The sequence below is a fragment of the Chiloscyllium punctatum genome, chromosome 31 (assembly GCF_047496795.1).
Source record: "Chiloscyllium punctatum isolate Juve2018m chromosome 31, sChiPun1.3, whole genome shotgun sequence".
Lineage (NCBI taxonomy): Eukaryota > Metazoa > Chordata > Chondrichthyes > Orectolobiformes > Hemiscylliidae > Chiloscyllium > Chiloscyllium punctatum.
This window is the reverse complement of record NC_092769.1, coordinates 68,585,199-68,608,496: the sequence shown is the minus strand read 5'-3', so window position 1 is coordinate 68,608,496 and position 23,298 is coordinate 68,585,199. Positions and strand designations below refer to the sequence as shown.

At 52.8% G+C, this 23,298-nt stretch overlaps 1 protein-coding gene across 1 annotated transcript in view; it reads left to right on the top strand.

Moving 5' to 3' along the window:
• The window catches only part of LOC140457031 (RAS guanyl-releasing protein 2), an 89,101-nt gene that overhangs the window by 11,072 nt on the left and 54,731 nt on the right, over positions 1–23,298 (top strand). Inside the window, exons 2-3 of the mRNA XM_072550947.1 lie at positions 18,087–18,308; positions 22,240–22,347. Of these exons, the coding sequence (XP_072407048.1) occupies positions 18,206–18,308; positions 22,240–22,347 (211 nt within the window). The 5' untranslated portion in view covers positions 18,087–18,205. The remainder of the gene's footprint in view (positions 1–18,086; positions 18,309–22,239; positions 22,348–23,298) is intronic.

Below are 23,298 nucleotides of genomic sequence, written 5' to 3'. Positions count from 1 at the left end.
GAAGGTGGTGGGGGAAGGGGGTGAGCGGCCATCTTGAACCGCTGCAGTCCGTGTGCTGTGGGTTAGACCCACAATGCCCTGGGGGAGGGCATTCCAGGATTCTGACCCAAGGAACGGCCGATATATTCCCAAGTCAGAATGGGGAGCAGTGGGAACGTGCGGGGGTGGGGGGTGGGATGGTGTTTCCATGTATCTGCTGCCCCTTGTCCTTCTGGATGGAAGTGGCCATGGGCTTGGAAGGTGCTGCCTGAGGTGGGCATACACAGGGGCACCTTACACACACTGGTGGACGGAGTGGGTGCTTGTGGATGTGGTGCCAAGCGAACCAGGGATGGAGGGGTTTGATTTCTCCCGGGGGGAAACAGCTTCGTGACTGCTCCCCCTAACCTGGGGGCGTGGGGAGTATTCCCTGACTCGTGCCCCATCCCACGATGGACAGGTTTTGGTGAGTCAGGGGGTTAATTACTGACCCCAGGCCCTGACCTGCTCCTGTAGCCTTTGTGTTTATGTGGGGAGTCCAGTTGAGTTTCTGGTCAATGGTAACCCCCCCCCCAGGATGTTGATTTTGGCAGTTGTCGTGGGGCAGTGGTGGTGGGGGGGGGGGGGGGGGGGGAGCTCAGTGATGGGAATGTTTCTAGGGAAGTGATCCATCACATGGCTGGGTGGGAGGTTATCGTAGGATCAGAGATTCCCTAAAGTGTGGAAACAGGCCCATCAGCCCAACAAACCCACACCAACCCTCCGAAGAGTAACCCACTCAGACCCATTCCCCGACTCTATATTTACCCCTGACTAATGCACCTCTCCTGCACATCCCTGGGCACTATGGGACAATTTAGCACGGCCAATCCACCCTAACCTGCACATCCCTGGACACTATGGGACAATTTAGCACGGTCAATCCACCCTATCCTGCACATCCCTGGGCACGATGGGACAATTTAGCACGGCCAATCCACCCTAACCTGCACATCCCTGGGCACTATGGGACAATTTAGCACGGCCAATCCACCCTAACCTGCACATCCCTGGGCACTATGGGACAATTTAGCACGGCCAATCCACCCTAACCTGCACATCCCTGGGCACTATGGGACAATTTAGCACGGCCAATCCACCCTAACCTGCACATCCCTGGGCACTATGGGACAATTTAGCACGGCCAATCCACCCTAACCTGCACATCCCTGGGCACTATGGGACAATTTAGCACGGCCAATCCATCCTAACCTGCACATCCCTGGGCACTATGGGACAATTTAGCACGGCCAATCCACCCTAACCTGCACATCCCTGGGCACTATGGGACAATTTAGCACGGCCAATCCACCCTAACCTGCACATCCCTGGGCACTATGGGACAATTTAGCACGGCCAATCCATCCTAACCTGCACATCCCTGGACTGTGGGAGGAAACCGGAGCACCCGGAGGAAACCCCACACAGACAGGGGGAGAATGTGTAAACACCACACAGTCAGTCGCCTCGGGGTGGGATCGAACCTGGATCCCTGGCACTGTGGGGGCAGCGGTGCTAACCACTGGAGCCATCGTGTCATCCCAGGTTGGGCATCCAGACTGGAGAGTGTCCAATTTCCAGGTCCTCCAGAGGGTAATGTGTCAGGCAGTTGTTCCATGTGATGTGGGCCTTGCTGGGAAAGGCCCAGGATTTGCTGCCATTTGAACAGTGCTTAGCGCACTCTGGTGCTAGTTAGTTCACTGAGAGCCACACAACAGGACTGAGAGGCCCACTCATGGTTAACAGACGCTGAATGGATGGCTTATCGAGTGGGGGCTGTCAAACCATTGACAGACAGGGCGTCCCACCACACAGGAAGTGAGTCGCACATTCACGCTAATCGAGCCCATTCCACAACTGCCACTGAGATAAAGCATGAGGTTGACAGGAAACTGCCCTGAAAAAACATCAGGTGGCTCAAACTCCATCTCCTCCGTGATCTCTGCGGTGCGAGTGCAGCGATCCGCCCACCCCAGGCGAAGAGCCCGTTGTCAGCCATTCAGGCACCTTCCTGGCCGCCTCAGCTGCCATCTTGAGGTGCCCCCACAAGTCTCACAGAACGATGAAGGAAGACATGCCCTCAGCTTGTGGGAAGGTATTCGTAACACACTTCGAGCAAGCAAGGACTCACAGTCCGGACCCTCCGACAGTGCAGCACTCCCTCAGTACTGACCCTCCGACAGTGCGGCGCTCCCTCAGTACTGACCCTCTGACAGTGCGGCACTCCCTCAGTACTGACCCTCTGACAGTGCGGCACTCCCTCAGTACTGACCCTCTGACAGTGCGGCACTCCCTCAGTACTGACCCTCCGACAGTGCGGCACTCCCTCAGTAATGACCCTCTGACAGTGCGGCACTCTCTCAGTACTGACCCTCTGACAGTACAGCACTCCCTCAGCACTGACTCTCCGACAGTGCGGCACTCCCTCAGTACTGACCCTCTGACAGTGCGGCACTCCCTCAGTACTGACCCTCCGACAGTGCGGCACTCCCTCAGTACTGACCCTCCGACATTGCGGCACTCCCTCAGTACTGACCCTCCGACAGTGTGGCACTCCCTTGGTACTGACCCTCAAAGTGGAGCAAGCTTTATTTACACTGTCCCCCATCAAACACTCCCCCCAGGACAGGGACAGCACGGGGTTAGATACAGAGTACAGCTCCCTCTACACTGTCACCCATCAAACACTCCCCAGGACAGGGACAGCACGGGGTTAGATACAGAGTACAGCTCCCTCTACACTGTCACCCATCAAACACTCCCCAGGGAAAGGGACAGCACGGTGTTAGATACAGAGTAAAGCTCCCTCTACACTGTCACCCATCAAACACTCCCCAGGACAGGGACAGCACAGGGTTCGAAACAGCGTGGAGCTGGTGTCTGTGCTTTGTTGGACGGGTTGAGCCTGGGTTGGGTCTGGGTTTGACCAGAGAGCCGAAGTGAAGGTTGAAAGCTGGGGTTGGGGGTGGGGGCACTGGGTGTGTGATCACGCGAGGGGAGTGCCTGGACCAGGTGGGTGTTGGACGGACAATAGCACTGTCTGGGGAGCGAGGTTCCTGCCTGTTCTGACAGTGCGTCATCGTCTGGGTGAGCCAGTCCTGTCATCTCCCTCTCGTGTGTTCTCCAACTGCGTTTCAGTTCGGAAACGTTGGGGTCCCCCACCCCGCTCCGGACCCTTCACTGGCTTCTTTTGGAAGTCTAGCCCTTCACCATCCACATGGTCTGCAGCTCCGAGCAGTTCCCCCCACCCCCACGAGGAAATGGATACCGCCCTCGGCACAGAGCACCCTGCATTATTGTAGCACCCTTCTCCATCTCAGGAACAGCAGGAATCACTGGAGCCAGACCCACTCAAGAGGATCACACAAACGGCCCACGCGGTGCCCGCCCATCGCGTTGGGTTGTTTTGTGGACAGAGGGCGGACAGATATTGGCCGCAGCCCATCAGAGAGCAATCCCACCTGCGAACTCACCATCCACGATTCACGTGCCATGACGCCCAGCTCCCTCTGCTTTCCAGAGCTCTCCTGGAACCTCTCACCGTAGAAATCGGACAGAGTGGAGACAGGCCAATCGGCCCGTCGACTCTGCGCCAACCCACCGTAGGGCATCCCATCAAGACCCAATGCCACTCCTTGGAACCCTGGATTTCCCATGGCCAATCCACCCTAACCTGCACATCCCTGGGCACTATGGGACAATTTAGCATGGCCAATCCACCCTAACCTGCACATCCCTGGACACTATGGGACAATTTAGCACGGCCAATCCACCCTAACCTGCACATCCCTGGGCACTATGGGACTATTTAGCACGGCCAATCCACCCTAACCTGCACATCCCTGGACACTATGGGACAATTTAGCACGGCCAATCCACCCTAACCCGCACATCCCTGGGCACTATGGGACAATTTAGCATGGCCAATCCACCCTAACCTCCACTTCCCTGTGCACTATGGGACAATTTAGCACGGCCAATCCATCCTAACCTGCACAACCCTGGGCACTATGGGACAATTTAGCATGGCCAATCCACCCTAACCTGCACTTCCCTGTGCACTATGGGACAATTTAGCACGGCCAATCCACCCTAACCTGCACATCCCTGGGCACTATGGGACAATTTAGCACGGCCAATCCACCCTAACCCGCACATTCCTGGGCACTATGGGACAATTTAGCATGGCCAATCCACCCTAACCTGCACATCCCTGGGCACTATGGGACAATTTAGCACGGCCAATCCACCCTAACCCGCACATTCCTGGGCACTATGGGACAATTTAGCATGGCCAATCCACCCTAACCTGCACATCCCTGGGCACTATGGGACAATTTAGCACGGCCAATCCACTCTAACCTGCACATCCCTGGGCACTATGGGACAATTTAGCACGGCCAATCCACCCTAACCTACACATCCCTGGGCACTATGGGAGAATTTAGCACGGCCAATCCACCCTAACCCGCACATCCCTGTGCACTATGGGACAATTTAGCACAGTCAATCCACCCTAACCTGCACATCCCTGGGCACTATGGGACAATTTAGCACCGCCAATCCACCCTAACCTGCACATCCCTGGGCACTATAGGACAATTTAGCACGGCCAATCCACCCTAACCTGCACATCCCTGGACACTATGGGACAATTTAGCACGGCCAATCCACCCTAACCTGCACATCCATGGACACTATGGGACAATTTAGCACGGCCAATCCACCCTAACCTGTACATCTTTGGACTGTGGGAATAAAGCGTGCCCTTGGATGAAACCTCACCCAGACTGTCACCCAATGGGTGGGATCGAACCTAGGCCCCTGGCGCCGTGAGGCAGCATCGCTAACCACTGAGTCACCGTGCAGCCCTCTGGTTGGAGTACCTTGTAAATATGGTACATCCACGAGTTCCCCTTTATCCACAGCCCTAGTCAGCTCTTTAAGGAAGGCTGACAAACCAAGTGAAAATGTGAATTCCCCGCTGACAGGTCAATGTCTGACCTGCCTGAGGACCTGGATCAAAATTCAACAGCCCAGTTGTGATACCTGTGAGGCGCACAGTCTGCATAACATCTGTGCTGCGGACTATCAGAGAGAATTTAGCTGTCAGCACTTGGCAAGAAAATATCCTTGGTGTGTGGGTGTTTCTGGGCTGTATCAGTTTCAGACTTCTACCTCAAAACAAGCGACACAGATGACTAAAAAGGGGCGAGGCCCAGGAGGGGAGCACATTAACCCAGGTTCCCTGCCCTTGAACAGATGTGGTTTTCGATCAGGATGTGGGCAGTGGCTGGCCCGACACAGCATCGAACAGTCGATGCTGTTCGAGGGGATGTATGTCCATGTGACGCGCACGGGTGAGGCCTGCTGCGTAGGCCTCAATGCTAAATATGTGAGGGGACCCTCGTGTACTGCCCGCCACTCCAGCGCAGCCCTGGGATGTAGGGTCTTCCATCTGTGCGCCTCCCAACTGCAAGAACACGAGAAGGAATACCCATTCGATGGGGACGCACTATCGGAGGGTCAGTACTGAGGGAGTGCCGCACTGTCGGAGGGTCAGTACTGAGGGAGTGCCGCACTGTCGGAGGGTCAGTACTGAGGGAGTGCCGCACTGTCGGAGGGTCAGTACTGAGGGAGTGCCGCACTGTCGGAGGGTCAGTACTGAGGGAGTGCCGCACTGTCGGAGGGTCAGTACTGAGGGAGTGCCGCACTGTCGGAGGGTCAGTACTGAGGGAGCGCCTCACGGTCAGAGGGTCAGTGCTGAGGGAGTGTCGGAGGGTCAGTACTGAGGGAGTGCCACACTGTCGGAGGGTCAGTACTGAGGGAGTGCCACACTGTCGGAGGGTCAGTACTGAGGGAGTGCCGCACTGTCAGAGGGTCAGTACTGAGGGAGTGCCGCACTGTCGGAGGGTCAGTACTGAGGGAGTGTCGCACTGTCGGAGGGTCAGTACTGAGAGAGTGTCGGAGGGTCAGTACTGAGAGAGTGTCGGAGGGTCAGTAGATGTGAAAGAGCCTCTGGCCTGTTGGGGAACAGTGTTTGGGGACAGGTTTGGTGGTGAGTGTGAGTGTGAGGGCACAGCTCTCTGTATTGCTGCCCGAGAAGCAACCTTGAGGTTTCGGGTGTGTCCTTGAGTATGAATTAGTTTGTGCGAATTGCAGCATTGTGGTATCACACACTGATGTGTTACACCTTGTAATCTCAATCAGATTTCAGCTCCTCACAGTCATGTGATCGCCTGAGGGTTAACCGTTTGAGCACCACAACATATTGGTCTCAAGGTGCTACCTTCACCACCTCTCCCCTTGCCTCGAGCATGGTGGGCCTCAGGTTATACCGGCTCTCTGTCTCTGTCTCTGCCTCCATCTCTCTCCCTCTCTCTCTCTCTCTGTCTTTCTTTCTCTCTGTCTCTCTCTCTCTTTCTCTTTCTGTCTTTCTCTTTGTCTCTCTCTCTGCCTCTGTCTCCATCTCTCTCTCTCTTTCTTTCTGTCTCCTTCTCTCTGTCTCCATCTCTCTCTCTTCGCCTTTGTCTCCATTTCTCTCTCTCACTCTTTCACTGTCTCTCTCTCTCTCTCACTGTCTCACTCTCTCTGTCTCTGTTTTCATCTCTCTCTCTCTGTCATTGTCTTTCTCTGTCTCTGTCTCCATCTCTCTCTCTTTCACTGTCTCTCTCTCACTCACTGTCTCGCTGTCTGTCTCTCTCTGTTTTTTTAAATCTCTCTCTGTCTCTGTCTTTCTCTGTCTCTGTCTCCATCTCCATCTCTCTCTCTTTCACTGTCTCTCTTCTCACTCACTGTCTCGCTCTCTGTCTCTCTCTGTTTTTTTTCTATCTCTCTCTGTCTCTGTCTCCATCTGTTTCTCTCTCTCTCTCTCTCTTACTGTCTCTCTCTCTTTGCCTTTCTCTGTCTCTGTCTCCATCTCTCTCTCTCTCTCTCTCTCTCTCTCTCCCTGTCTCTGTCCCTCTCTCAGACAGAAACATGTCTTGGTCTGTTGTTTTTTTATATACTTACTGCACACTGCTTGTGTGATCGGTCTCCTTGCTGTAATGTGAGTCCAACTCTCTTTCAAATCTACATTGGTCTTATTGATCTCTGCTATTTACAACTGATCAGAAGGGAGAGTTTAGTCCAGTCCTATATCAATTGATCTCATGATGACCGAGGCATAGAGCCGGAAACAGACCCTTCGGCCCAACCCGTCCATGCCGACCAGATATCCTGAATTAATCTAGTCCCATTCCCCAGCACCCGGCCCATATCCCCCCAAACCCTTCCTATTCATGTCCCCATCCAGATGCCTTTTAAATGTTGTCATTGTACCAGCCTCCACCACTTCCTCTGGCAGCTCATTCCATACACGTACCACCCTCTGGGTGAAAAAGTTACCCCTTAGGTCTCTTTTATATCTTTCCCCTCTCACCCTAAACCTATGCCCCTCTAGTTCTGGACTCCCCTATCCCAGGGAAGAGACTCTGTCTATTTATCCCCTATCCCTGCCCCTCGTGATTTTATAAATCTCTATAAGGTCACCCCTCAGCCTCCGACCCTCCAGTCTATTCAGTCATCCTTTGTGAATCGTTTCTGCACCCTTTCAGTTTTAACAACCTCTTTCCCCGTTCTCTCCACTTGCCTAGTCACCCTGATTGTGTTTGAGTTTTAATCAACCCGTTACACTACATCTCCTCCAGCAGCCTTCTTAAACAGTACACCATTGACCTGACCTCAGGTCACTGTAAACCCCAAACTCTCTCGCTGTCCCTACTCCAGTCTCTCTGCTCTGAGGGCTCTCCACTCTCTTGGGCGATGAGGGACTCTCTCACTGCTATCTGAGGACCATTGAACACAAGGGTGCGGTCAAACTGTCACCTCTCTGAAGGCATGCTAGCTAGTGGCTCCCCATTGATAAGGGTGACCTGGCCTGGCTCTGTGAGAGATTCCTGCACAGCGCCGTGAGCTGGATAATCAGTCTGCTTTCTGTGTCTTTCTAAACTATTTCCAAAATCTCAGCTGCATTCTCAAGGCCAACTCCCCCAACTTCACAACGGCATTCTTTGTCTGTCATTGTCTGCTCCAAATCTAAGGGTAGACCATTGTTCTCTCTCTCTCTCTCTGTCCCTCTCTATCTCTCTGTCTCTCTCTCTCTTCCTCTCTGACTATCTTTCTCACTATCTCTGACTTTGTCTCTCTCTCATGTCTCTCTGTAGCTCTCTCTTTCTCCCTGCCTCTCTCTCTCTCTCTTTCTCTCTAACTCTTTCTGTCTGTCTCTCTCTCTCTCCTTCTCTCTCTCTCTCTCTCCTTCTCTCTGTCTCTCTCTCTTCCTCTCTGACTCTATCTCTGACTTTCTCTCTCTCTCTCTGTGTCTCTTTTCCTCTCCGACTCAATCTCTCTCACTGTCTCTGACTTTGTCTCTCTCTCTCATGTCTCTCTGTACCTCTCTCTCACTTTCTCTCTGACTCTATCTCTCTCACTATGTTTGACTTTCTGTCTGTCTGGACCTTTTTCTCTCTCTCTCTCCTCCATGCCTCTGTCTCTTTCTATTTCTCTCTGACTCTGTCTATCTCTCACTCTTTGTCCACTCTCTGTCTCTCTTTCTCTCTGACTATGGAGCAACTTAGCACGGCCAATCCACCCTAACCTGCACATCCCTGGACACTATGGGACAATTTAGCATGGCCAATCCACCCTAACCTGCACATCCCTGGGCACTATGGGACAATTTAGCACGGCCAATCCACCCGAACCTGCACATCCCTGGGCACTATGGGACAATTCAGCACGGCCAATCCACCCTAACCTGCACATCCCTGGGTACTATGGGACAATTTAGCACGGCCAATCCACCCTAACCTGCACATCCCTGGGCACTATGGGACAATTTAGCACGGCCAATCCACCCTAACCTGCACATCCCTGGGCACTATGGGACAATTTAGCACGGCCAATCCACCCGAACCTGCACATCCCTGGGATACTATGGGACAATTTAGCACGGCCAATCCACCCTAACCTGTACATCCCTGGGCACTATGGGACAATTTAGCACCGCCAATCCACCCTAACCTGCACATCCCTGGGCACTATGGGACAATTTAGCACAGCCAATCCACCCTAACCTGCACATCCCTGGGCACCATGGGACAATTTAGCACGGCCAATCCACCCTAACCTGCACACCTTTGGATTGTGGGAGGAAACCCCACACAGACACGGGGGGAGAACGTACGATGTCTACACAGACAGTCGCCCGAGGCTGGGATCGAACCCGGGTTCCTGGTGACATGAGGTAACCACTGGGCCACCGTTGCGCCCCAAATGCATGGCTCTGGCCATGCATTCTGTGTCTCTGCCGAGAGCCCGAGAGTGGACTAAGATCTGGCAGATGGACTGCAGCGTGCAGAAAGCTGAGGTCATCCACCTTGGTCAGAAAAGGGACAATCCACGAGGGCCTGCGAGGTATTGGGCCCCATTTGGCCTGACGGTATCTGTACTCATGCACCAGAGTGAAATATTGACACATGGGCCCAGCAATGTTGAAGAGGACACAACTGCACATTGTCTGCTATTGCAAGAGTCTTGGAGGCGGTGGGTGGGGGGGGGTGGGGTGGGGGGGTGGGGGGGAGGAGGTAGCTGCCTAGCCACAGTTATAAAGCTGGAGAGATGTGTCCAGTTTCAATTCCCTTCTTAAGATAGTCCACAGGAAGTTAGAGTTATAGAGATGTACAGCCCCTTCGGCCCAACCCGTCCATGCTGACCAGATATCCCAACCCAATCTAGTCCCATTTGCCAGCATTTGGCCCATATCCCCCCAAACCCTTCCTATTCATGTCCCCATCCAGGTGCCTTTTAAATGTTGTCATTGTACCAGCCTCCACCACATACTCTGGCAGCTCATTCCATACACGTACCACCCTCTGTGTGAAAAAGTTGCCCCTTAGGTCTCTTTTATATCTTTCCCCTCTCACCCTAGACCTATGCCCCTCTAGTTCTGGACTCCCCGACCCAGGGAAAAGACTTTGCCTATTTACCCTATCCATGACCCTCATGATTTTATAAACCTCTCGAAGGTCACCCCTCAGCCTCCGACGCTCCAGGGAAAACAGCCCCAGCCTGTTCAGCCTCTCCCTGTAGCTCAAACCCTCCAACCTTGGCAACATCCTGGTAAATCTTTTCTGAACCCTTTCAAGTTTCACAACATCCTTCCAATAGGAAGGAGACCAGAATTGCACACAATATTCCAACAGTGGCCTGACCAATGTCCTGTACAGCCGAAACATGACCTCCCAACTCCTGTACTCAATACTCTGACCGATAAAGCTGCGAGTGTGGTGCTGGAAAAGCACAGCAGGGTCAGGCAGCATCTGAGGAGCAGGAGAATCGACGTTGCAGGCATCCCTGATGAAGGGGCTTTTGCCGGAAACGTCGATTCCCCTGCTCCTCGGATGCTGCCTGACCCTGCTGTGCTTTTCCAGCGCCGCACTCTCGACTCTGACCTCCAGCATCTGCAGCCCAGGGAAACATACCAGCTATGTTCGAATGGTGGCGCAGGCTTGATGGGCCGAATGGCCTAATTTCTCCTCTTCTGTCATATGGCCTTATCGTGTAATACAGGGAAAAGGACAAGGGTGTGACCGGGATTTGAGTTATAAGGATAGGCTGGGATGTTTTCTTAGCCCCTGGAACGTCCGAGGCTGAGGGGGTGACCCTTATAGAGGTTTATCGAATCAGGAGCCACAAAGGTCTTTTCTCCAGGGTGGGTGAGTTCAAAACATATTCACTCATGGGACAAAGTGTCAGCATTTATTGCCTGTTCCTTGCTGCCTTTGAGCTGAGTGGCTTGCTGGGCCATTTCAGAGGGGCAGTCGAGAGCCAACCTCACTGCTGTGAGTCTGGAGTCACGTCTAAGCCCAGACTAGCCATGGACGGACTGAATGGCCTACTCCTGCTCCAGGTGAACTTTCTCTGGAATGTCTCCAACAGCAGTCCGTCTCTCCTGCGATAAGAGAGAAGAAATTTCTCTTCAGATGCATTAGTCAGAGGGAAGTGGGTCTGGCCGGGTTACTCGTCAGAGGGACTGTTTCCACAATGTAGGGAATCTAATCTCTCTCTTCGACGAGTGGGCCTTTTGGAGCACCCGATGTGTTTCACGACACGCAGTTGGTGACTAGGACGCTGCGGAAAAGGAGGACAGGTTCAGAAACGCAAGTTCTTTGCCCGGTACGGAGGGGGAAAGGGGTCGATGACGTAGGACGGCCTAGCGAGGCCTGGCCTAGAAGAAGCTGCCTAAATGCCCCACAGGTGGTGAGGGGGGAAGTGTTTTATTCGTTTTCCCATTCCCAAGACACGTCCCCCTCCACACCCCAACTACCGTACACGCTGTGTTTACAGCTCTGTCTTCAAGGCTTCAATGCCAACAACTAGGCCGTAATTAAGCTAGACTCTTGACAAAACGCTGTGCATTGAGCTGTCAGCACAGGGTTATAATTTGGCTTGCAGACTGATCCAACTGGTTGTTAGTACCAGCAGAAATGGGTCAGATCTGCCCCTTGCGGTTGCCCACCCCCACCCACGCACTCCCATCTGTCGAGCGGTCTCTGACAGCGCAACCCCTCAGGCAAATGGAGGGGACACCCGCTCCTTTCATTTTACCCCAGTTCTTCAGACCGCAAGATGGAGAAGCGTAGAATAGAATCATACAATCTCTCCAGTGTGGAAACAGGCCCTTCGGCCCAACACGTCCACACTGACTATCTGAAGAGTATCCCACCAGACCCCCTGCCCTATTACCCTACAGTTTACCCGTGACTAATGCACCTAACTTTGTCATCCCTGGGCACTAAGGGACAATATAGCACGGCCAATCCACCCTAACCTGCACATCCCTGGCCACTATGGGACAATTCAGCACGGCCAATCCACCCTAACCTGCACATCCCTGGCCACTATGGGACAATTTAGCACGGCCAATCCACCCTAACCTGCACATCCCTGGGCACTATGGGACAATTTAGCACGGCCAATCCACCCTAACCTGCACATCCCTCAGCACTATGGGACAATTTAGCACGGCCAATCCACCCGAACCTGCACATCCCTCAGCACTATGGGACAATTTAGCACGGCCAATTCACCCTAACCTGCACATCCCTGGGCACTATGGGGAAATTTAGCATGGCCAATCCTCCCTAACAATTTAGCATGGCCTGGGATGTGCAGGTTAGGGTGGATTGGCCATGCTAAATTGTCCCATAGTGCCCAGGGATGTGAAGGTTAGGGTGGATTGGCCGTGCTAAATTGTCCCATAGTGCCCAGGGATGTGCAGGTTAGGGTGGATTGACGTGCTAAATTGTCCCATAGTGCCCAGGGATGTGCAGGTTAGGGTGGATTGACGTGCTAAATTGTCCCATAGTGCCCAGGATGTGCAGGTTAGGGTGGATTGGCCGTGCTAAATTGTCCCATAGTGTCCAGGGATGTGCAGGTTTGGGTGGATTGGCCGTGCTAAATTGTCCCATAGTGCCAGGGATGTGCAGGTTAGGGTGGATTGGCCGTGCTAAATTGTCCCATAGTGTCCAGGAATGTGTAGGTTAGGGTGGATTGTCCATGCTAAATTGTCCCATAGTGCCCAGGGATGTGTAGGTTAGGGTGGATTGACCGTGCTAAATTGTCCCATAGTGTCCAGGGATGTACAGGTTAGGGTGGATTGGCCATGCTAAATTGTCCCATAGTGTCCATGGATGTGCAGGTTAGGGTGAATTGGCCATGCTAAATTGTCCCATAGTGCCCAGAGATGTGTAGGTTAGAGTGGATTGACTGTGCTAAATTGTCCCATAGTGCCCAGGGATGTGCAGGTTAGGGTGGATTGGCCATGCTAATTTGTCCCATAGTGCTCAGTGATGTACAGGTTAGGGTGGATTGGCCGTGCTAAACTGTCCCATAGTGCCCAGGGATGTGCAGGTTAGGGTGGATTGGCCGTGCTAAATTATCCCATGGTGCCCAGGGGTGTGCAGCTTAGGGTGGATTGACCGTGCTAAATTGTCCCATAGAGCCCTGGGAAGTGCAGGTTAGGGTGGATTGGCCGTGCTAAATTGTCCCATAGTGCCCAGGGATGTGCAGGTTATGGTGGATTGGCCGTGCTAAATTGTCCCATAGTGTCCCAGGGATGTGCAGGTTAGGGTGGATTGGCCGTGCTAAATTGTCCCATAGTGCCCAGGGATGTGCAGGTTAGGGTGGATTGGCCGTGCAAAATTGTCCCATAGTGCCCAGGGATGTGCAGGTTAGGGTGGATTAATCAAGGCTAAATGTTGGGGATTGTGTCTGGGTTGGTTACTGATCCAAGGGTCAGTGCGGAGTTGTTGGACCGAACTGCCTGTTTCCACACTGTAGGGATTCTATTTTAGGTAAGTACATGAACAGCCAATATTCGGAGGGACATGGGCCAAGCCCAGTAAGGTGTGTCTAGTTTAGACCACTATTACAGTCGGAATGTTCTTGTTGGGCCGAAGGGTCTGTTTGACTCTATGGCCAATGCCAGGCGCAGTCTCGGGCCTAGCCTAGGAGCCTCACTCTCAGCCGGCTGTGGTTAAAGTGGGACACGGTTCCCGAGTGGCCCACATGTGACTGTGATAGTCACTGTCCCTCAGCCTGCAGCTCCTCACACTCACTCGGCTGGCTTCTGAAGGGTAGCGAGGCCTCTCCCCACTGTCCAACAGCTCCGGTCACTGAGGCCTACCTCGCCCAGGCTGCTACCTCGTGAGTCAACCTTCAGAGATTGTCATATTGCCGGGCCTGTCCAAACCACTTTTCCATCTTTGAGGCTCTGGGCCTAGTGGGACACTAACAGGTCAGGGTGTGTGTTTCCACGTCTGTCTAGGTATCTATTTCTGGGTCTGTCTCTGTGCGTGAGTGTCTCTGGGCGTGTCTCTGCCTCTATGTGTGTGTCTGTGCGTGTCTCTGTGAGTGTCTCTGTGAGTGTCTCTGCCTGTGTCTGTCTGTCTGTGAGTGTCTGTCTGTGAGTGTCTCTGTGTGTCTCTGTGAGTGTCTCTGCCTGTGTGTCTGTCTGTGCGTGTCTCTGTGAGTGTCTGTCTGTGTGTCTGTCTTTGTGTGTCTCTGTGAGTGTCTGTCTGTGAGTGTCTCTGTCTGTGTGTGTCTCTGTGAGTGTCTGTCTGTGCGTGTCTGTCTTTGAGTGTCTCTGCCTGTGTGTCTGTCTGTGTGTGTCTCTGTGTCTGTCTGTGAGTGTCTCTGTGCGTGTCTCTGTGAGTGTCCCTGTGAGTGTCTCTGCCTGTGTGTCTGTCTGTGTGTGTCTCTGTGAGTGTCTGTCTGTGAGTGTCTCTGTCTGTGTGTCTGTCTGTGTGTGTCTCTGTGAGTGTCTGTCTGTGCGTGTCTGTCTTTGAGTGTCTCTGCCTGTGTGTCTGTCTGTGTGTGTCTCTGTGAGTGTCTGTCTGTGCGTGTCTCTGTGCGTGTCTGTGTGAGTGTCCCTGTGAGTGTCTCTGCCTGTGTGTCTGTCTGTGTGTGTGTCTGTGCGTGTCTCTGTGAGTGTCTCTGTGCGTGTCTCTGCCTGTGTGTCTGTCTGTGAGTGTCTCTGTGAGTGTCTGTCTGTGCGTGTCTGTGTGTGTGTCTCTGTGCGTGTCTCTGTGCATGTCTCTGTGAGTGTCTCCGTCTGTGTGTCTGTCTGTGTGTGTCTCTGTGCGTGTCTGTCTGTGAGTGTCTCTGTGTGTGTGTCTGTCTGTGTGTGTCTCTGTGCGTGTCTCTGTGAGTGTCTCTGTCTGTGTGTCTGTCTGTGTGTGTCTCTGTGCGTGTCTGTCTGTGAGTGTCTCTGTGTGTGTGTCTGTCTGTGTGTGTCTCTGTGCGTGTCTCTGTGAGTGTCTCTGTCTGTGTGTCTGTCTGTGTGTGTCTCTGTGCGTGTCTGTCTGTGAGTGTCTGTCTGTGTGTGTCTCTGTGCGTGTCTCTGTGAGTGTCTCTGCCTGTGTGTGTGTCTGTCTGTGTGTGTCTCTGTGTGTGTCTGTCTGTGCGTGTTTCTGTGAGTGTCTCTGTGAGTGTCTCTGCCTGTGTATGTATGTCTGTCTGTGTCTCTGTGAGTGTCTGTCTGTGCGTGTCTCTATGCGTGTCTCTGCCTGTGTCTGTCTGTGTGTGTCTCTGTGAGTGTCTGTCTGTGCGTGTCTCTGTGCATGTCTGTGTGAGTGTCTGTCTGTGCGTGTCTCTGTGCATGTCTGTGTGAGTGTGTCTGTGTGTGTCTCTGTGAGTGTCTGTCTGTGCGTGTTTCTGTGTGTCTCTGCCTGTGTGTGTGTGTCTCTGTGAGTGTCTGTCCGTGCGTGTCTCTGTGCGTGTCTCTGTGAGCGTCTCGTCTGTGAGTGTCTCTGTCTCTGTCTGTCTTTCTCTGTGTGTGTCTGTCTGTGTGTGTCTCTGTGAGTGTCTCTGCCTGTGTGTCTGTCTGTGTGTGTCTCTGTGAGTGTCCGTCTGTGCGTGTCTCTGTGAGTGTCTCTGTCTGTGAGTGTCTCTGTCCGTGTCTCTGTGTGTGCATGTCTCTGTGTGTGCGTGTCTCTGTGTGTGTCTCTGTGAGTGTCTCGTCTGTGAGTGTCTCTGTCTCTGTCTGTCTTTCTCTGTGTGTGTCTCTGCCTGTGTGTCTATGTCTCTGTGAGTGTCTGTCTGTGAGTGTCTCTGTGCGTGTCTCTGTGAGTGTCTTGTCTGTGAGTGTCTCTGTCTGTCTGTCTTTCTCTGTTTGTGTCAGTGTACCTGTGTCTCTCTCTGCTTTTATGTCTCTGTGTGTGCATTCATATCTGCATGTGTATCTATGTCACTGTGTGTGTATCTCTGTCTGTGTATATCTTTGTTTGTATGTGTATCTATACCCATGTGTGTATCCATGTGTATGTGCGTATATCTGTGTCTATGCGAGTGTATCTATCTGTATGTGTATGTACCTGTGTCCATGTGTGTAGAGCATATCTATATGTGTGTGTCTGTATGTGTCTCTCTGTGCATATCTGTGCCTGTATGTATCTCTGTGTATCTCTGTCTGTGAGTTCTGTCTGTATATCTGTGTGGTTGTGTGTGTGTAGCTATGTCTGTGTGTGTGTATCTATGTCTGTGTGTAGTTACATATGTGTGCGTCTGTCTGTCAGTTTGTGTCGATGCTGAGAATTTGGGTGTCTGTGTAGTTTAACAGCAGCCCGACTGAGCGAGCCCATATATCGGGCAGGAGGTTTCATGGAACATGGCAGTGGATTCAGTAACGGGAGAGTCCGTCTGATGGACTTCCATGGAATTTCATACAACAGAGCAGTACTCATTCTGGATGAAAACTCTCACAGTACTGACCCTCCGACAGTGCGGCGCTCCCTCAGTACTGACCCTCCGACAGTGCAGCACTCCCTCAGTACTGACCCTCCGACAGTGCGGCGCTCCCTCAGTACTGACCCTCCGACAGTGCGGCGCTCCCTCAGTACTGACCCTCCGACAGTGCAGCACTCCCTCAGTACTGACCCTCCGACAGTGCAGCACTCCCTCAGTACTGACCCTACAACAGTGCGGCACTCCCTCAGTACTGACCCTCCGACAGTGCGGCGCTCCCTCAGTACTGACCCTCCGACAGTGCGGCACTCCCTCAGTACTGACCCTCCGACAGTGCAGCACTCCCTCAGTACTGACCCTCCGACAGTGCGGCACTCCCTCAGTACTGACCCTCCGACAGTGCGGCACTCCCTCAGTACTGACCCTCCGACAGTGCGGCACTCCCTCAGTACTGACCCTCCGACAGTGCGGCACTCCCTCAGTACTGACCCTCCGACAGTGCGGCACTCCCTCAGTACTGACCCTCCGACAGTGCGGCACTCCCTCAGTACTGACCCTCTGACTGTGCGGCACTCCCTCAGTACTGACCCTCCGACAGTGCGGCACTCCCTCAGTACTGACCCTCCGACAGTGCAGCACTCCCTCAGTACTGACCCTTGAACAGTGCTGCACTCCCTCAGTACTGACCCTCCGACAGTGCGGCACTCCCTCAGTACTGACCCTCCGACAGTGCGGCACTCCCTCAGTACTGACCCTCCGACAGTGCGGCACTCCCTCAGTACTGACCCTCCGACAGTGCGGCACTCCCTCAGTACTGACCCTCCGACAGTGCGGCACTCCCTCAGTACTGACCCTCTGACTGTGCGGCACTCCCTCAGTACTGACCCTCCGACAGTGCGGCACTCCCTCAGTACTGACCCTCCGACAGTGCAGCACTCCCTCAGTACTGACCCTTGAACAGTGCTGCACTCCCTCAGTACTGACCCTTGAACAGTGCTGCACTCCCTCAGTACTGACCCTCCGACAGTGCGGCGCTCCCTCAGTACTGACCCTCCGACAGTGCGGCACTCCCTCAGTACTGACCCTCCGACAGTGCGGCACTCCCTCAGTACTGACCCTCCGACAGTGCAGCACTCCCTCAGTACTGACCCTTGAACAGTGCTGCACTCCCTCAGTACTGACCCTTGAACAGTGCTGCACTCCCTCAGTACTGACCCTCCGACAGTGCGGCACTCCCTCAGTACTGACCCTCCGACAGTGCGGCACTCCCTCAGTACTGACCCTCCGACAGTGCGGCACTCCCTCAGTACTGACCCTCCGACAGTGCGGCACTCCCTCAGTACTGACCCTCCGACAGTGCGGCACTCCCTCAGTACTGACCCTCCGACAGTGCGGCACTCCCTCAGTACTGACCCTCCGACAGTGCGGCACTCCCTCAGTACTGACCCTCCGACAGTGCAGCACTCCCTCAGCACTGACCCTCTGACAGTGCGGCACTCCCTCAGTACTGACCCTCCGACAGTGCGGCACTCCCTCAGTACTGACCCTCCGACAGTGCAGCACTCCCTCAGCACTGACCCTCTGACAGTGCAGCACTCCCTCAGTACTGACCCTCCGACAGTGCGGCACTCCCTCAGTACTGACCCTCCGACAGTGCGGCACTCCCTCAGTACTGACCCTCCGACAGTGCGGCACATCCCGAGCTGTGGATCGCAGCTTCTAATTCCATTGTTTTTTGGAATTCTGGTCACTATTGTCTCACATCTGACCCTGTTGCTCTGTAGGACATTGACCACAGGAGTGCACTCGGTAACTCGGTGCTGGACATCAGCAGGCCGAATATTTGCCCCCTCAGTCTCGGACTAACACCATCCCCTCCCTCTGTCTTCCTTGGGGGGACGAAATGGCTGAGACATCGAACAAAGAGGCTGAGAAGCCAGCGTTCTTGGTGATGGAGAAATCGGCTACCATCGATGAGATGATCCAGGCATGCATCAATGAATTCGGTGAGGAATCTCTCTCTCTCTCTCTCTCAGCTACTTTCAGGGCCACCCATCTTTGGCACCTCGAGGAATGGAACTGCTTTTCTTCCTCTCTCCCTCTGTTCCTCGTTCATTTCTTTTTTTCCTGCCTCTATCTCTTCCACTCTCTCCTTCTTTATATCTTTCTTTCCTCTCCATCTCTCTGAGTCTCTATCTCTGTGTCTGTCCCTTTCTCACTCTGTCGCATCTGATCTGTACCTCTTCCTTCATCTCTGTCTCTCTTTCGGTCATTCACACTGTCTGTCCCTTTTATTCTCAATATCTGTACCTCTCAAATATCTTTGTCTTTCTCTCATTCTCTGTCTCGATCTTTCTCACTCTTTCTCTCTCTCACACACACACTCTCTCTCTCTATCAATATCCATCTCTCTCCAATCTCTCTTTCTTTTCTCAAATATCACTCTCCTTTTCTCTCTCTTAATCCTTCTCTGCCTGTCTCTCTCTCTCTCACACACACACACACACACTCTCTCTCTCAATATCAATCTCTCTCTCAATATGCATCTCTCTCAAATATCACTCTCTCTCTCTCTCTCACACACACACACACACTCTCTCTCTCAATATCAATCTCTCTCTCAATATGCATCTCTCTCAAATATCACTCTCTCTCTCTCTCTCACACACACACACACACACACACTCTCTCTCTCAATATACATCTCTCTCAAATATCACTCTCTTTCTCTCTCTCTCACACACACACACACACACTCTCTCTCTCTCAATATGCATCTCTCTCAAATATCACTCTCTCTCTCTCTCTCTCACACACACACACACACTCTCTCTCTCAATATCAATCTCTCTCTCAATATGCATCTCTCTCAAATATCACTCTCTCTCTCTCACACACACACACTCTCTCTCTCAATATACATCTCTCTCAAATATCACTCTCTTTCTCTCTCTCTCACACACACACACACACACACTCTCTCTCTCAATATGCATCTCTCTCAAATATCACTCTCTCTCTCTCTCTCTCTCACACACACACACACACACACTCTCTCTCTCAATATACATCTCTCTCAAATATCACTCTCTTTCTCTCTCTCTCACACACACACACACACTCTCTCTCTCTTAATATGCATCTCTCTCAAATATCACTCTCTCTCTCTCTCTCTCACACACACACTCTCTCTCAATATCGATCTCTCTCTCAATATGCATCTCTCTCAAGTATCACTCTCTTTCTCTCTCTCTCTCTCTCTCTCTCTCTATCCTTCTCCCTGTTTCTCTCTCGCTCTCTTTCTCTCTCACGCGCACACACTTTCTCTCTCTACATTTCTTTTCCATGTGTGCTGAATTACCCATTTCCAAATATTGTTTGGGGTCACGTGTTATCACCAATCTCCTCTCTACGTCGGCGTGAAGTGGCTATTTTATAAAGAGCGCGAGTCTCCTCAGAGTTTTAAACTTTGTACTACAGCAGTACTCTATCAACTCGGATGAATAAAGGTTTCTGTTGTGTTTCGCAGCCATTCGATAGTATGTTACTAAATTAAACTTTATATCCAGGTGAAAGATAATTGTGTCTCTGTACTGGGAACTTTACTACAATATTTTACAATGGAATTGGTCATAGTGTCCCAGGGATGTGCAGGTTAGGGTGGATTGGCCGTGCTAAATTGTCCCATAGTGCCCAGGGATGTGCAGGTTAGGGTGGATTGGCCGTGCTAAATTGTCCCATAGTGTCCAGGGATGTGCAGGTTAGGGTGGATTGGTCGTGCTAAATTGTCCCATAGTGCCCAGGGATGTGCAGGTTAGGGTGGATTGGCCATGCTAAATTGTCCCATAGTGCCCAGGGATGTGCAGGTTAGGGTGGATTGGCCGTGCTAAATTGTCCCATAGTGCCCAGGGATGTGCAGGTTCGGGTGGATTGGCCGTGCTAAATTGTCCCATAGTGCCCAGGGATGTGCAGGTTAGGGTGGATTGGCCGTGCTAAATTGTCCCATAGTGCCCAGGGATGTGCAGGTTAGGGTGGATTGGCCGTGCTAAATTGTCCCGTAGTGTCCAGGGATGTGCAGGTTAGGGTGGATTGGCCATGCTAAATTGTCCCATAGTGCCCAGGGATGTGCAGGTTAGGGTGGATTGGCCGTGCTAAATTGTCCCATAGTGCCCAGGGATGTGCAGGTTAGGGTGGATTGGTCGTGCTAAATTGTCCCATAGTGCCCAGGGATGTGCAGGTTAGAGTGGATTGGCCGTGCTAAATTGTCCCATAGTTCCCAGGGATGTGCAGGTTAGGGTGGATTGGCCGTGCCAAATTGTACAATAGTGCCCAGGGATGTGCAGGTTAGGGTGGACTGGCCGTGCTAAATTGTCCCATAGTGCCCAGGGATGTGCAGGTTAGGGTGGATTGGCCGTGCTAAATTGTCCCATAGTGCCCAGGGATGTGCAGGTTAGGGTGGATTGGCCGTGCTAAATTGTCCCGTAGTGTCCAGGGATGTGCAGGTTAGGGTGGATTGGCCATGCTAAATTGTCGCATAGTGCCCAGGGATGTGCAGGTTAGGGTGGATTGGCCGTGCTAAATTGTCCCATAGTGCCCAGGGATGTGCAGGTTAGGGTGGATTGGCCGTGCTAAATTGTCCCATAGTGCCCAGGGATGTGCAGGTTAGGGTGGATTGGCCGTGCTAAATTGTCCCATAGTGTCCAGGGATGTGCAGGTTAGGGTGGATTGGCCGTGCTAAATTGTCCCATAGTGCCCAGGGATGTGCAGGTTAGGGTGGATTGGCCGTGCTAAATTGTTCCATAGTGTCCAGGGATGTGCAGGTTAGGGTGGATTGGCCGTGCTAAATTGTCCCGTAGTGCCCAGGGATGTGCAGGTTAGGATGGATTTGCTGTGCTAAATTGCCCAATAGTGCCCAGGGATGTGCAGGTTAGGGTGGATTGGCCGTGCTGAATTGTCCCATAGTGTCCCAGGGATGTGCAGGTTCGGGTGGATTGGCCGAGCTAAATTGTCCCATAGTGCCCAGGGATGTGCAGGTTAGGGTGGATTGGCCTTGCTAAATTGTCCCATCGTGCCCAGGGATGTGCAGGTTAGGGTGGATTGGCCGTGCTAAATTGTCCCATAGTGCCCAGGGATGTGCAGGTTAGGGTGGATTGGCCGTGCTAAATTGTCCCATAGTGCCCAGGGATGTGCAGGTTAGGGTGGATTGGCCGAGCTAAATTGTCCCATAGTGCCCAGGGATGTGCAGGTTAGGGTGGATAGGCCGTGCTAAATTGTCCCATAGTGTCCAGGGATATGCAGGTTAGGGTGGATTGGCCGTGCTAAATTGTCCCATAGTGCCCAGGGATGTGCAGGTTAGTGTGGATTGGCCGTGCTAAATTGTCCCGTAGTGCCCAGGGATGTGCAGGTTAGGATGGATTGGCCGTGTTAAATTGTCCCATAGTGCCCAGGGATGTGCAGGTTAGGGTGGATTGGACGTGCTAAATTGTACCATAGTGCCCAGGGATGTGCAGGTTAGGGTGGACTGGCCATGCTAAATTGTACCATAATGCCCAGGGATGTGCAGGTTAGGGTGGACTGGACGTGCTAAATTGTCCCATAGTGCCCAGGGATGTGCAGGTTAGGGTGGATTGGCCGTGCTAAATTGTCCCATAGTGTCCAGGGATGTGCAGGTTAGGGTGGGTTGGCCGTGCTAAATTGTCCCATAGTGCCCAGGGATGTGCAGGTTAGGGTGGATTGGCCGTGCTAAATTGTCCCATAGTGCCCAGGGATGTGCCGGTTAGGGTGGATTGGCCGTGGGAAATGCACGGTTACTTGGGTGGGATTTGTCAGGATGGGCTGCTGTTTGGAGGTTTGGTGAGGACTCAATGGGCTGAATGGCCTGCTTCCAGACTGTCAGGATTCTCTGATTAACCATGTCTCTCCTCTGTCGCCCTCCAGATGACCGTGGGAGGCTAAAGAATAGGCTGCTTCCTCACATGTTCTTGATGATGCACCAGTGGTATCTGCCATCAACTGAACTGGTGGGAAAACTGCTCCAATTATATCCTTCCGAGGGATTCCGTCTGAACCCTGGCTCGGTTACTCCTGGGCTCCCCCGATTCCCAGCTTCCGTCTGGGACTTGGCCAGCTGAGGCTCAGGGAGAACGCGGTTCGAACTCAGCACCTCTCGGGTTCTTCTGGGATCCTTCTCCCATCCCAAGCAATTCCTCACAGCCCCCATGGCCCAAATCCAAGCCTCTCCCTCCTCCTTGTGGAGAACAGTCTCATCCCAAATTGCACGAGGGGGTATATTGGGACAGTCAGAGGGAGACAGGTGGGATGTGGATTACAGGTCAGCCAAGGAACAGGGACAGGTAAACACAGGGGAGCACACTCTCTGCATGCACACTCACACACACTCAGTTACTGACACACACATTCACTTACAGACACACACACACTCTCACACTCAGTTACAGACACGCTCACACGTGCACACTCACACGCAGTTCCAGACACACACACTCAGTTACAGACACACACGTAGACACACACAGTCACACTCAGTTACAGACACAGATTCACACACACTCTCATGTGCTGTTACATATACACACACACACACAATTCACACAACAGGCAATGCACAAACGCTCACACACACGTTCACTCACGCACATCACACTCACAATCCACTCATATATGCACAACGCAAACAGACTGACATGCACACACAAAAATATACACACGCTCAGACACACACTCACTCACACTCATGGACACACTCACACACACATCGGCCCACACAGACACACGTGCACACTTTCACACACCCGCTCAATCACTCGCACACTCGCTCATATGCTCACTCATTCACACTCACAATCACACACACACACATACACACCACACTTCCACACAATCACACCATTCCCACACACACATGCACAAATTGTTAGATCTTCCCTCTCTCTCTCTCTCCCAAACCTGTTCTCTCCCTGTCATCCACATCCGCCC